Raw genomic sequence first — 14,248 nt, 5'->3', positions numbered from 1 at the left:
TCTGATACACTCAATGGTCATCACCCATCTCTCCAACTTTAGCTCTGTTCAGACCTTCACAAATCAAGCAAATAAGAAATCAATGATTTCTCTATAAGTGTTTCATATATTTGCAGAGCCTCAAGGTAAAATTAGGGAAAAATTCAAATACTGTGCCATAAAAAAAGGTCATTCAGGGGGGTGGCAAATCTAAATTCTGGCTTTTTGGAGCAGGTTTGTTGTCTTGAGAGCATCTGCCACTTTCATGATAAATGTGGCCTTCCTGCAAACTACCATAGGGATCACTTCACCCCAGAACAAACTCAACAATGAGATGCATCATGGAATTACAAACAGAGGAGCATCCAGCGCTCCAGCCCAGCCACGTCCAGCTGTTGCTTGCAAAGCTTCAACACCATCCTCAACTTACATTTTTGCACGTAGATCAAGCAGATGTTGCCAAATATACAGTTTCATACAGAGAAGCCAATTCTAATATTTTCCACTTGATACAAATGTGTCTGCAGAATCATTCTTGGCATTTTTCCCCCCACTTTTTTCATATTCTGATGGTGGTTTGGCCAGCTATGAGTTCACCTTGGGTTTTGACTTCTTTTTTGGGAACAACAGGATAACAGCAGGGTAGATACACAAGAAACCGGTTTATAATGGCTCATAGGCTAAATGGGCCGAGTCCAAACTGACACACCTTGGACACACAGAGCTGGTTTGAGTGGATAGAAGCAGAATCTAAATAACTTATTGCCCTTGGTCCATTGAAACAGAACACTTGCTTGTGTCTCTGCTTGGTGAGGGTTGTTTAGTTTCCTGTTAGCAAAGAGCCAAATAGATAATGTATGAATGTTTTAGTTCACTGACAGTCCCCTACCTTAGTCCTGGCATGAGAGCAGGAGCCTGAAGTCAGGGTAAACGGATCCTTTGTCTCGTTTTTCTTTGGGTTCTTATTGCCAGGGCACATTTATAATTAAAAACACAATTTAAATGCAATCAAATGCCAAAAGCATTTGGATTAAACCTAAAGGAAGAGATTAAATCTAATCCCAAATGGGCAAATGTCTAACTTGGCTTGATACTATAAAGTCTTTCTTCAGGATGTTTACGTGTAAATTCCTTAAAATGAACTAAACATTGCTTGAAGGCAGCAGCTGTACATGGGAACCTATAATTAAAGTAATAAATTAGCTCAACGTGTGCCTGCAGTACAATGAGAAAATGACAGGATCTGTTGAATTTCTATTTTCTGACGAGCAATTATGGTCTCTCTGTTCTAAATGAAGTGTTGACATACCGTACTTGATTTATGAGAGTTCAGCTAAAAAGTCATACTGTACTGAATGTGTGTTCATTATCAAAAGTAATCAAATCAAGCTATTAATACTACAAAACACCTTTTAATTTTTTGTTGCAATTGCAGTCAAACAATGCCAGTACATCGACCAAAATGGCTGAAAAAGATTTCCCATCATACTAATCTACCTGTCTGGCTCGTGCAGCGACAGTCAGAGCGCTCTCCAGCTGGTCCAGGTCTCTCCTGAGGCTGCCGCACTCAGCCTCCAGCTTGTCTTTGTGGAGGGCCAGCTGGGCTGAACAGGCCTCCTCCTCCTGCAGACGGTCCGACAGGTTCAGCAGCTGATGCTCCAGCTCACGCCGGGCCTTCTCCAGCTGGACACAGTGATGCACAGTCCCCTGGGAGCCCTCCTGTTCCTGGAGGTCAGCAAACAGAGATGTCTAATGAAACCCAGAGAATTACGTGGTTTTTTAAAAAATATATATACATTTGTGAGGTGGCATGTTAATCCACTCTCTTTATTACTTCCCTCCAGGTTGAATTAGCCTGTTGGAGTTTCAATTTATTTTTTTGCTTGTTTGTTGTTGGGTAACCAAAACTTAACCCCGGGTAACAATGGGAACATTTTCATTGGACTACTAAAAATAACAGTAGCTTAATTGTTGTATTATTTTATGCCTTGGCAAGTGGTTTGAAAAACAGTAAGTCACAATAGAATTTTTATGCCACAGTTAACAGATGTTATTTTACCTAATGTGAATGTATAATATAATATAATATAATATAATATAATATAATATAATATAATATAATATAATATAATATAATATAATATAATATAATATAATATAATATACACCAGGAGCCAAGAAGCAGTGGATAAAAACGCTCTGCTCATTTCTCCTCTTACAAATATTTTACTGATACAACAGACGCATTCAACATTCAAATATTCAATAAAGGCAAATGCTGCCAAAAGGATGAGAATAAAAAAAGCAGAAATGAAGAAAAGAAAAGAGACATGCAGAAGGATGAAGTAACAATTAGAGTGCAGAGGAGTAATCTCAACGGGAAGAGAGACAGTCAGCTCGTGTGAAGATCTCACCGCAGGTTGTGGCACAAGATGAAACTAATCCTCCCTCAACTCAGAGAAACCCTTTTGCTGTTGTCTTAATATAACGGACCTAAATGGTGACACGGCAACATGCAGCACTTACTTGACCTGATTTACCAAACACAAACTCTCTCTACAGCCACCCATAACAGGACTGAAAAGACCCGATTGTGGCAGCACGTTCTGCTTATTATTACTTTCTTATGGGCCTGGCATCATGGGCAAGGCATCTGGAAGGAGCTAATAGCACACCCAAATAGCTGGGCATCTGAAAAGATCAGTGACCACATTTCCATCTGCATATACTTCCATAAAAGTCCCGAGGGTGAGTTCACTGCCCACCTCGCACCATCTCTGCCTTCATAACTTGCATCTTCAATGCTAGAATGATGGATGAAAACACATACAGACTATATTTGTATAAAAGGATTGTTTTGAACAAGAAATACTGAAACTACTAAGCACAAAAGCAGAATCTAAAACTCGTTGTCCAATCCAAATCACTGATTTGAAGAGGAGGAGCTCACCATTGTTTGGAGATTAGAAGTGACTCTCTTCATTTCTGTCTAAAATGAGGTCTCATCCTCTGAAGTTTGAGAATACAGTAAGTAGCAGAAATGACGTTCTACAAACCAGCAGAAGTTACCCACAGCTGCTAATCTGTTTTCCAGTGTGGTGCTGTAGCTATCCCAGTCCAGTTCCTCACATTCCAGCTCTGGTCCAGGATCTGCGAGGTTTCCAGCAACTTCCTTGCAGTCATCGGACGGACAGTGATGGTACCTCAAAGACATCATCAAGCCCACTGACTGTTCGTTTCGGCCGTCTACTGCGTGACTAAAGAGTAAATATTTGACTTTGTTGGCTTGGCACAAAGTTGCTCTGGTTGCGAGTCCTAGAAAATCAGCATTTCCTCAGCAAAAACGCCTGTGAGCCTTCTCCTCAGTCATATCAGAGCAATATTTCTTTGCAATCTTGCTTTGACCCTCTTCTTAATCCACAATATAGTCCTCAGTGGTAAAAACCTTCTCTGTATGCAGTCTCATCTCCTTCTGCGTGCAGGTTGATGCTTCCAGCATAGTTCGAATGTGTCTTTTTCTGCTACAGCCTGCTTCCTTTCCTGGCTGTTGTCTCCTCCTCCTGCAGAAACAGGTGGCTACCGCAGGGGATCCAAAGGTGTCCCACAAGGCCAATGGATGGTATAGGATGTCAGGTTATGAAAAAGGCTTTTTGGCCCAGATGCAGCGTTATCATCAAATCCATGCCACAAAAATGACAAGAAAACAAGGGTGGTATTCCAGCGTCAAAGTGTCCTTTCTTCCTGCAGACTTTATAATTGGCATAAATGCTTTGTGCGCCCACATGGTCCACCCCACAATGCTGAGGCATTCAGCTAAAGCAGAACAACAGGGTATATTGTGGTTCAGATCATGAATGAAGCCCCAGAGATCCACAAAGACTAGACCAAGCATTAGCTTATCTAGCATCAACATCAACAAGCCAGGATGAAAGATGAGTCTCAGAGCAGGAAAAAAAAAAGGTTTGAAAGAGCAAACACAGGCCTATGACCATTAATAATAACCTGCACAATGATTGTACATCATGCTAAATTAGTCTGGCTTCATACTAGACCACAACTACTGCAAGTATTCAGCTCCAGCAAAAACTGGAATATAAGTACATTTGAATAGGAAAATCTTTGCTGTTGTGTGAAAGACTGTACTGGCTGTTTAGCTTTAGCAAAGTTATTTTAATGCCTTCGTACCACACTGCACAACAGCATCATGTTAATTTTGTAGCCTATGGTTCCGTTTAGAATAAAACTGTGCGTGATGTCTAGTTTTCATTTGTCTGTAACTGTTATTACATGTTACTAATGACACACTGTTGCCTGCGATTAAAATTGAACATCTGGCTGAATGCAGCCAGTTAGGGCACCCAAGGAAAGGCAATGGAAAAGCAAATCCTCACAAGATGGCAATCTGACAGCTTTGAAAATCTGTTTATCACCTCTGTGATTGACAAGTCCCTCTAACAGCCTAACCTTGGGCCAGCAAGCATATCTTCCACCTTTATTGTCCAATTCTATCATTTACCTTCTGCAAAAGAAGCAAGAGGTTCATCATTCTATAATGCCAAAGCTGTAGCTTTTAACATCCTGGTCTGCAAACAAATATAGAAGCTGCCATCATGGTTGAAAACATAAAAACCAGAAAACAAACAATGTTAGAAAAAAAACCTCTTTCTTGACATAAAAACCCACTGCAAACACAGCAAAGGCTTTAGCTGAATGTTAGCCGTAGCTAGTGTCATATTTCCTGTGCAGTCAAGCTGACAGGCTCTGCATAATTTCTTGGCCTCAACAAACCGGGCTTAACAGTTATCTGCCGACCAATTTGTTCACAGATCTCTCAGTGCTTCCTTTTCTCAGCCTTTGCGCATTAAGTTTGCATTAGATCCCTCAGCCTCTCTTACCCGTGCGTGCTTCTTTGCTCGCCACCTCATCCATCTCCCTCTCAGACTTTTGCTGAACAACTTTGCTTTGGGCCCCAGAAGCTTCAGAACCTTTTCAGATTGAAAGATTTTCCACATGCAGAACTGGGGCGACTGGGCAGCTCTGCAGAAACCCACCACATTTATTTGCCATTAGCTGTAATTGAGGGGTAAACAGTGAACTTTTCTCTCTTAAGGAGATGGTTTTCACCAAAGTTGAAAGCATGCGATGAGCTGTTCTTTCCTTTTTGTCCGTGTTGAAGAGTTGGGGTCAAAGTCCACGTTTAGGTCAAGCATTCAAATGTATAGTAGTTGCATTGATGGGTGGAAACTTCATAAATATTTTGACAATGATCTATTATCCATCTAGATGGGTATAGATGGCTTCGACATCTGGGGCATCGGGTGGATTGAGGGAGTGACCTGTTTTCAGCACTTTGCACAATGTGATGACTGCATTGGTAAACCCAGGTGACTGGAGATGTCCCAGAGGTTACCTCTCACATTTATTGAGTTGCCCTATGAATTCAAGGCATTTAGTCAATGTAGTCAGTGTAATGTGACTCCAGGGCCAGACTAGCACTATGCCATGACAGGCTCAGATAGAGAAAGGCTGGTGTACATTGGTTGGCTTTACCTAAAAAACCTGAAATATCCAGACCCTATTTTGAATGTCTAACATCCAATTGCCAGCATATTTATACTGTATATACATGCATATTTATAAAAACGCCTTGAGCAGCTAATGCCAGAACTTAAACTGACATTTTTACAAAGATCCTTGATTGAAAGTGGAAAAAGAGATCATTTGTAACATTTATCGAGAAATATCTTGATTCCTGTCGGCCAGTTCTCTCCCCTGATGTCCATGTGGGACGGTAGCCAATCTAAAATCCATCAATTACAAACTGCATGTATGTTGAGAAATTCCTTATATTGTTTTGAAATGAAACTATGAAATATAGCTCTGAAGCGTGACAAAGCAATGATTGGGGGTAGTGCTAAGAGAATCAGCCTCCTTCTCATGAACCAGAGAGCTAAAAACTGCAACAAAACAACAGATGTTTTTACAGCTGGATTGGATCATGATAGTTAAATACAATTTTTATGGCGACAATACAAAGAAAAAAAATCAAATCTATCAATGTAGGGTTGATGTTAGACAGAAAGTACATTCAGGTTCGATTAAGCATTGACTCTATATTGTAACTCTTTTGCATAGTGTGTGAAATATTCCTCCAGCCTCAGTAAATGATACTGAAGTAAGAGAAACCCACCCCTACTGGAAAAGTCTCAGCAGTACTAAAAAGCAGGGGTCATGTTTCTGACTGCTCCAAGCTATGAATTATGCTGGCTGATCTGTCTTCTCTAGAGAGATTTATGGTTGGCTAATCTAAGCAGAAATGAGAATAAAAACCTTTTAAGCTAACAATTCAAACATATACTAATAACAGTTTCTCCTTCTAATAAACAGACTTGTTAATGCAATAGATTAATTTGCCTCAAAACAGCAGATCACATGACATGGACATGATGGACATCTGACTTGAGACAACAAAACAGCTCTCAACATTTTGTAACCATGGTAACAAACTACTATACATTTTGTAAAAAAGATGTTTTGCCCCTTGCTTTCAGCTTTAACATCACATATGGTGGATTCACATCCAGGAGGCATCACTCTCAATGCAGGATTGTTCTGGGTTTGATTCTCAGGGGTCTGTCTAAATTCTATGTGGAGAGTGCATGTGCTCATGTCCACAACCATGAACATTAGTACAGATATGACAGTTATTTGCAAAAACTGACATATAAGAAGGAAGAATACTGGTGGTAAAACAACATGAAGAGAATTATGAGGACAATATAGAGAATATTTGATGCTTAACAAAAAATAACAATTGACTAAAATACAAAAAGTATATTTTGCTTCTATACTGTCACAATTTTCTCCCACTGAGATATCACTTCAAAGTATTTATCTAATTTAACAGGGAGCACACTCATAATGCCAAATGGCTCCGTTGAACAGTGATGAATTCCTGGAGCACTTTTCCCAGTAACTGTCAGCACAACTCAACTCACACAATAAATCCTCCTCGTCATTACAACAATCATAAGGTTTGTTTATAATATAACACTGGTTAGGCTTTGGAATGTGCAGGTTTCAACATATCTGTTATCAGGGATCAAGTTAGGGTGTCTGCTAGCAAGGTAATTTTCAAGGTTTTTCTAGGAAAATGAAAGTGGGTCTGCCACAATGTTGCCTTCCACGTTGGAATTTTGAGGAAACATGCTTTGAGACATCAGGATGCATCCCAGTACAATGTCCTCACATCTCAGTGGTCTCTGCTCTGGACTAGATTTCTGAGTACCTGATGTCGGCCAACCCCCGTAACTCTTCAGGGAAACATCACAACTCTCTCTAAATCTACAACTGCTCTTCTTTTGGCTAACCAAACAACAAACAATCCAAAACAAACAAAACAAACAAAAATAGCTGTAGTTGTGAGGCAAACCTTTACATGCTATAATGACCCTACAAAGGGCATCTGCTGCTGCTGTTGCTCTCATGAAGCTGTGCACTTGGAAAAATTTGCATACAGCAGTAAAACACAGTAGAAAGGGCAGAGTGAACACCTCAGTGGCTGCATCGCTATCCTTTTGCTAACATATCATTATCCAATTAATTCCATCCACCCGGAGTAGTTGAAAATCCCATAATAAGTAGAAATTTAAACGGAGGAATGTCTTTCAAAGGGACTGATGCAGAGCAGCAGACTTACTGTACAGCAGATCTGACCCTTTTCCTTGTCAGCTCCTTTCTCTCCTTCATCCCTGCCTGTTGTGATCAAGTGTGATGCTGCAACAGCTGGGGACCCTGTCCAAAAGACACATACCGGTACACACACAGACACACACACACACGCACACGCATGCACGCACGCACATTCATTCACTGTGGTCCAGTCCCATCATCCACCCTCATGGACAAATTTTCATCTGCGTTTCTGAATAGTCTGTAAAAGGTCCATATATAGGCCATAAAGCCAGATCCTGATCATTATCTTGAGCCTTTGAGGGCAACAATCTGTGTTAGTCTGCATATCTTGCTTATGAAATCCTAGTAAATTAGGTCCTCATGCAGTAAAAGCAAGCTTTCTCTCAACATTCTCAAAACTTGATCTAAACTCGATAGTCAGAAGAAATTCACTGTAGGTTTGGAACTGGTCCAATTCCTACCTTTCTAACACTCTTAGTCATGCTGCTAACATAAATGATTGAACTAATGTGTTAAAAATATATTAAAAGCATTAGAGCACTGAATAAATAGTCACTCATATAAAATAACCTTGCAGTAAGATTTTGCCCACAAAATAGGGAAGATTCTTGGATTGCAGTCTTTCAAATTCTGAAGCGGTATCATTCCATGTTTTGTTCTGATGCTAAAATAGCCTTTCAGCATCTGAAGAGGGCAGAATTTGGTGTGACTCAACATAAAAGGATATTTTCCAGGTGTAAACATTGTTAGCTCACATCCTTTCTGCAGGGGCTCTTTTCTGAGCCTGAGTCAGCACGATGCAGGACAGACAGACAAGGATCTCCTCAAAAAAGGATCAGATACCAGCTCTCAAGACCTTTGTGGAGTTGGCTCCACCAGTGTGGCAAATTAAGCCAGTTAAAACAAACACTGCTGCAACAAACACTGGGAATTGTAAGCACTCAGTGCAATGTGGTGATCAGGTCTGGCTGACACGGGCCAAAGATCAAGGGAAAGTTCTGCCAGCAGTGTTTAGCTTATCAGAGGCAGACAGTAATGTAAAGGTTCTGTTAGTATGTGAGTGGCCAGGCTCACAAGGAACAGACTCACAGGCTAAACAGACATCTGTCAAAGGCCTAAAAGACTGGGGTAAACACTGTAATGATCTGTAAACAGATCTGTTCACAGCAGGGCAGAGATTTATGCTCAACTTTTCCTCAGAATGAAAATACCTTATAATTCTCTGACTATTCTACTATGCCAACCAGTGAATATGTTTATTTAAAGAAAAACAAATTGCTATGAAAGTGAAGTAAATACAGAAAGTATATAAATCCATCACTTTTCTGATAACCACCAATTATTTTTGATGACAGTGTACAAAACAGGAACACACTCAAATAATCTTATTGTGAGCTTTTGGTAGCGGTCGTCTTCACAGTTATTTATACATGTTACACTTGAGTTATTTGCAACAATGACACATTCTGACATTGTGTCATTGCCTAAGTCAAAATTGTTAGATTGATGGGCTTCACTCATACCAAGATGGCCAGACAACAATGACAGGACGTAAGCAGGCACAGCAGGTGGCATGGGCAGCATAATTAAACACGTGGGGATGTTTCTAGTATCAGATGCATGTATTAGTCATCTTTTATCAGCACATCAATTTGGGATTTAATTGAAATGGAATTTTGCAGAGCAGTTGATATAATTAATACAATTAGCCTTTCTTTATTTATCTTGTAAAAGTTTGTAAAGGTTTTAATTTCAAAGCCAAGCAGCAAAATAGGTTCCATCTTTGGGAAAACAGGTGTGGAAGAGATTCACATGCAACAGATAAACCTGTTGCTGCTTGAGAGCTGCAAAATTCGGAAAAGAGCTGTCATTAAATCTCAACTGTCAGCCGCGAGTTTTGCTCTTAAACCTGACAAAATGGTACCGTTTGTCAGGTTTAAACTGTACAGATTGTCAGACGGGAAATTAGACAGGAAAATATGCTGACCTCTTTCTGAAGCGCACGATTGTAATTGCCAAGTTGTCCACATAAGATTTGAGATGTGTCTGTTTGCATGCGTGCGTGTGTGTGTGTGTGTGTTTGTGTGCATGTGTGTCTGTTACACATCATGAGAATCCGTCTCTTGACACACCTGAACTTCCTTCGCCTGCAGTTACTTCAAACATACAATATATCTGCCTGTCAGTGCAGGATTTACTGTTGCATCATTCTGCAGGAGCCTGCCAAGAAAAGCAGGGGAGGATTCACAGAACACATCAATGGTTCACCTTTAGCGTGATCGCGGGGCTCAGCTTCCTAAGCCGGGTCCTATTGTGGAGCATGAAGAAAATTAAACGCTCCCTCTGTTGCCATTCTTTGCTGTATGATGAATGGAGGCTGCGAGCACAACACTCCTGCTTTGACACGAGATTCTGAAATGAGTGTCTGACCAAACCTGCTGAGCGAAACAGACAGACCTGGGACATCTCCCAAAATGTTCCACCCAATTTACAGCCAGCAAAGCTTGTTTTTATTAAGATGTACCAGCTTTGCATCTTTTCTGTTGTGCAAGTTGTTGTGACTCGCTGCTGTGTATAACGGAGATGAGCGACAGAAGGCAGAGTAATTACCTGGTGGGTGGCACCAAACTTAAGCTTGATTTTTTTTAAAGAAATCACAATAATTATTGTATTATTAAATTACAAAGCAATACATAAAATAGTAATCTTTTATATTGCATACCTTATCACTCAATTTGGACATTCGTTTTTACCTAATATATAAAAAGATCCCCGCCCCTAGAGCCTGTTTTTGTAGGTTTTCGTCTGATGTTTTCCATATTAGCATGTGATGTCTGCGCTGACAATTCAGGTGTTTTCTCCCATTTACTAACATTTTAAATTGAATGTAGAAAATCTTCAAAAACTGAAAAAGAGCTTTGTAACTCATTTATCCTAGACTGTTAAAAGTAATGTCAGGAAAATTCACTCACATATTATAAAGCCTATTGATTCTGAAGTCCACAGAGTCCAGACTAAATCTGTCATTTCTAAGGGGTCAAAATAAAGGTTGAATATGGGCAGGTTGTGTGCTGTTTAATGATATTTCTTACGTTTGTGGTTGGGGGGGCTGAATGTATTGAAGAGGGTTGGAGGGGGAGGCCCATGGTCACATTTTCTGTATTTGTTGCTCTATTAATCAATATATACACTTCCATGTGCATATGTAATGTTGATTTTTAAATAAAGAGCACATTTTTGAGTGGAACTCTACAAGATTTGTGTATGCTTGTGTAGGGAGGGGGTTCTGACAGATCATACTTACAAAAGCTCAGCCTCAGCCCTGATTTACATTTCCAACATTAGCATATGAAACAGTTCTAAACAGGTGGAACACTGCCAGACTACAACCCCAGCACTGACTGACAGATAATAGCGAGTAATACGGTTACACTCTCTTGCTGTTTCTCAATACACAGTATAGAAAGCTGAGTGAGAATTCATTATGTCTTCTGGATATCACATGAAAAAAACACTAGTTCACTGGTGAGCTGCTAAAACTCTGGCATGTTAACCAGTCAATCATAAATTACATGCAATTGTATGTTACGAGTTCACTAGTGAAGCCTGAAATGTTCACTACTACACTAGTGAAGGCCAACATGTTCACATAAAAGTAATATATGTTCGAGTTGACTAGTACACCCATTTGAAGTTGCATTAGTGGACTAGTGCATATTAAAAACTAGAGACCTTATTCATGATTCAATAGTTAACTTGTCTTTGACATAATTTAACATGAGTTTCTGCAGCTCACTAGTAAATGATCACCTTTTTTTTTTTACATTTGATATCAAGGACTAAATGCTCACTCGCCTTTCCAAAGGCACCATCTTCTGGATATTTGTACTTACTTTCCACCATTGCTGCTACTCCCAATGGCTGAGGTGCTATCCATTGCGAGATACCTCAATGCCTACCTATCTGTCCACATAAGTCAAATCCTATACCTACTTTAAGACATGGCCTGAGCAAGTACACCTCTGAAAGTTTGGAGCATACTTGGAAGCTTGTGAACTTAGAATTGGAATAGTACTTGTGCAGGGATAAATGACGTTTCACATGAGCGTGATAGCGGAAGAATCGACAGTCGCATATTGAGAAATACATCCGTGATACAGTGTTGCTTGGACATCAAATAAAAAGTCAGCTCAAGATGTTACTAAATATTCCATACGGATTTGAGCTGTACACACGAGTATATAAATAGATGGGCACCACTTGTGCCATTCAGTACAAACTCCATGTTCTAACATGCCAACTGCACCCTGGTGAGTGGACTGCGGAATGAACCACAGCCTCTGGCTGAACTCTGAATGCAGGTCATGGAGGGGAGAACAGTCAGCCTTTGATCACCGAAGCGCCTCACAGTTTACATGTGCTCATGTGGTCGAGCAGCTGCAGGTCAGGTACAATAACAGCAGCTTATAAATCATATCAATGACATGATTGTTGTCAGGTAATTGCACTGCGGACATAATAAGGGTAGGTTACAGTGCCAACGGGGTTGATTGAAATTCTTCACATGAACCCACAACATTGGCCATCCCTGTGTAGCTTTTGACCATTGTTATCTGTGGATTCCCTTCAATTTAGCACGATTCATGTGCAACACAAAAAAAAGCTTTTCAAAGTCTTGTACCTGACCCCTGAAAACACTTGTGTGCGAGTGCGATAATGGCCCACATTCAACACATCATCAAAGGAGAAATGTACCCGGCTTTTGATGTATTTTTTTTCTGTAGAAAGCTATGTGACTGTGTGTGCTGCATGTGTGCGCCGGTATCAATGTACAGAGACAAGATAACTACTACTGAGAGAGCCTTCAGGGTTTATAGCAAAGAAGCAGCAGTCCAACATTTGCATGTCACTGTCCGATAAGTTACAGCAGGAAGACATACATCAGTTTGTCATTAGATATTGGACTGAGATGAAATACTTCTTAAATATTAGCATCGCGTTGAAACATTTTTGTGTCTCTGCAGCAAACCTTTTTCCTGTTACACGCCACGTGTGGATAAGATGTTGCCATATAAAGCAAGGTTATGATGTCCCCAAAACACATAAGCCATTTATCAGGGAATAAAAGTTAGTACACACTTTACTGAGTGCTGTCTAGTAATGTGTGTCTGTGCAGGTGTGCAAGTATCTATCTTAAACATTAACTGGCACTGATGTTTTGCTGCGACTGGTTTAATATTTCCAGCTTTCCACTGCAAATGTGATTGAAATCTTGATGGAATTGATGTAACTCATGGATTACCGGTAATCACAAATTTTACTTTAATGAACTGTATGATTCAACCATCTATAAACACTGTTTTAAAAAAAAGTACAGTAGAAAACTTGAATTATAATAATTGTTTAAAACAATCATTGCAATTAAATGATTTTCATCCAGATCAATTTAAATAAAGTTGTACATATCATGTACTATAGGTGATATATAGGATCCTTTGCTGTCTTTTGAACTAGATGAAGGAAGTCAAGATTTTGCTCTTAACTTTTGATCAGAACACTTAGAGCAAATTTGTTTCATAAACCTTTCAGTCTCTTTCACTTACAATTATTTATAATTATTTGCAGCCATATTTCTAAAATGAAGTTATCGGATTTATAACAAATGTCTCCAAGAGCAAAATTATTTCTGTGTATCCATAAAAGCCAGAAATTCAACATATCCATCTATACGATATGACTTCAAACAACACATGCAGAACTCTGAGACACACTAGCGCTCTCTACTGGGGGAAAAGCAACTCTGAGGCCAGAGAGAAAAGGACCTGCACTCAGGGACATGCAAAGAACACATTCAACAATCAGGGAAAGCAGGACAGCACAGCACAGGCAAGACAGAAGAATTGTGAGAGGTTGCGAGCGTTCTTACAAGTGCCAGGGGTCTGCTGTGTAGAGCGATGGTGGGCCTGTACTGGTGGAAGTCAGTCTGGATCACACATACTCTCTTCTCCATCCTCACATGCTGTCTTCACCCGAGAAGACTCTAGAGACAAAATGAGACAGGTTTGTAGAGGAGTGTGTGTGTGTGTGTGTGTGTGTGCGTGCGTGTGTGTGTGTGTGTGTGTGTGTGTGTGTGTGGTGCACAAGTGTCTGCGAGAGTGTGTTCTGCTTGCTACCTGACCCTAGAAGGAGGGAGGGGAGTTGACATGCAAAAAGAAAACATGAACAAGCTTGAACAGACCCCACTTTATCTCTCTCTCTCTCTCTGTCTCTCTCTGTCTCTCTCTCTCACACACACACGCATAGATACACACACACACACACACACACTGATAAAGCCTGTTTCTTAGTCTGACCCCTAGGGCACAGTTTGGTATGTGCCCATACGAATATTTTAGGATACAAAGTTGCTATACTAACATTTGTTACTTTAAAGGGAATTTGCAGTGGCCATGTATAGAGAAAAGACCGAGTATAAAAAACCCTTTAGAGTTTTTCACGACTGCCCAGAAAAAAGAGAGATCACATGTTGGTTTTGATGTGCAAACTGATCATTAATGCTTAATAAGTCTGAATA

The 14,248-nt window shown here is 40.1% G+C and overlaps 1 protein-coding gene across 2 annotated transcripts in view; it reads right to left on the bottom strand.

Annotated features, from left to right (window-relative positions):
• The window catches only part of LOC777993 (myosin-16), a 35,092-nt gene extending 21,315 nt beyond the window's left edge, over nt 1-13,777 (bottom strand). Inside the window, exons 1-2 of one of the 2 annotated variants that reach the window (XM_029835990.1) lie at nt 13,601-13,777; nt 1,477-1,704 (exon numbers count right to left, since the gene is read on the bottom strand). In XM_029835990.1, coding sequence (XP_029691850.1) covers nt 1,477-1,704; nt 13,601-13,684 — 312 coding nt within the window. In that variant the 5' untranslated portion in view covers nt 13,685-13,777. Of the gene's footprint in view, nt 1-1,476; nt 1,705-3,052; nt 3,490-13,600 lie in introns of those variants that run through there. The other variant, XM_003961555.3, reaches the window with a different exon arrangement.
• Between the last annotated feature and the right edge of the window lie 471 nt (nt 13,778-14,248).

This window comes from Takifugu rubripes, chromosome 1, assembly GCF_901000725.2.
Source record: "Takifugu rubripes chromosome 1, fTakRub1.2, whole genome shotgun sequence".
Lineage (NCBI taxonomy): Eukaryota > Metazoa > Chordata > Actinopteri > Tetraodontiformes > Tetraodontidae > Takifugu > Takifugu rubripes.
Note: the sequence above shows the minus strand (reverse complement) of the source record. Positions and strands in the feature narration are given on the sequence as shown.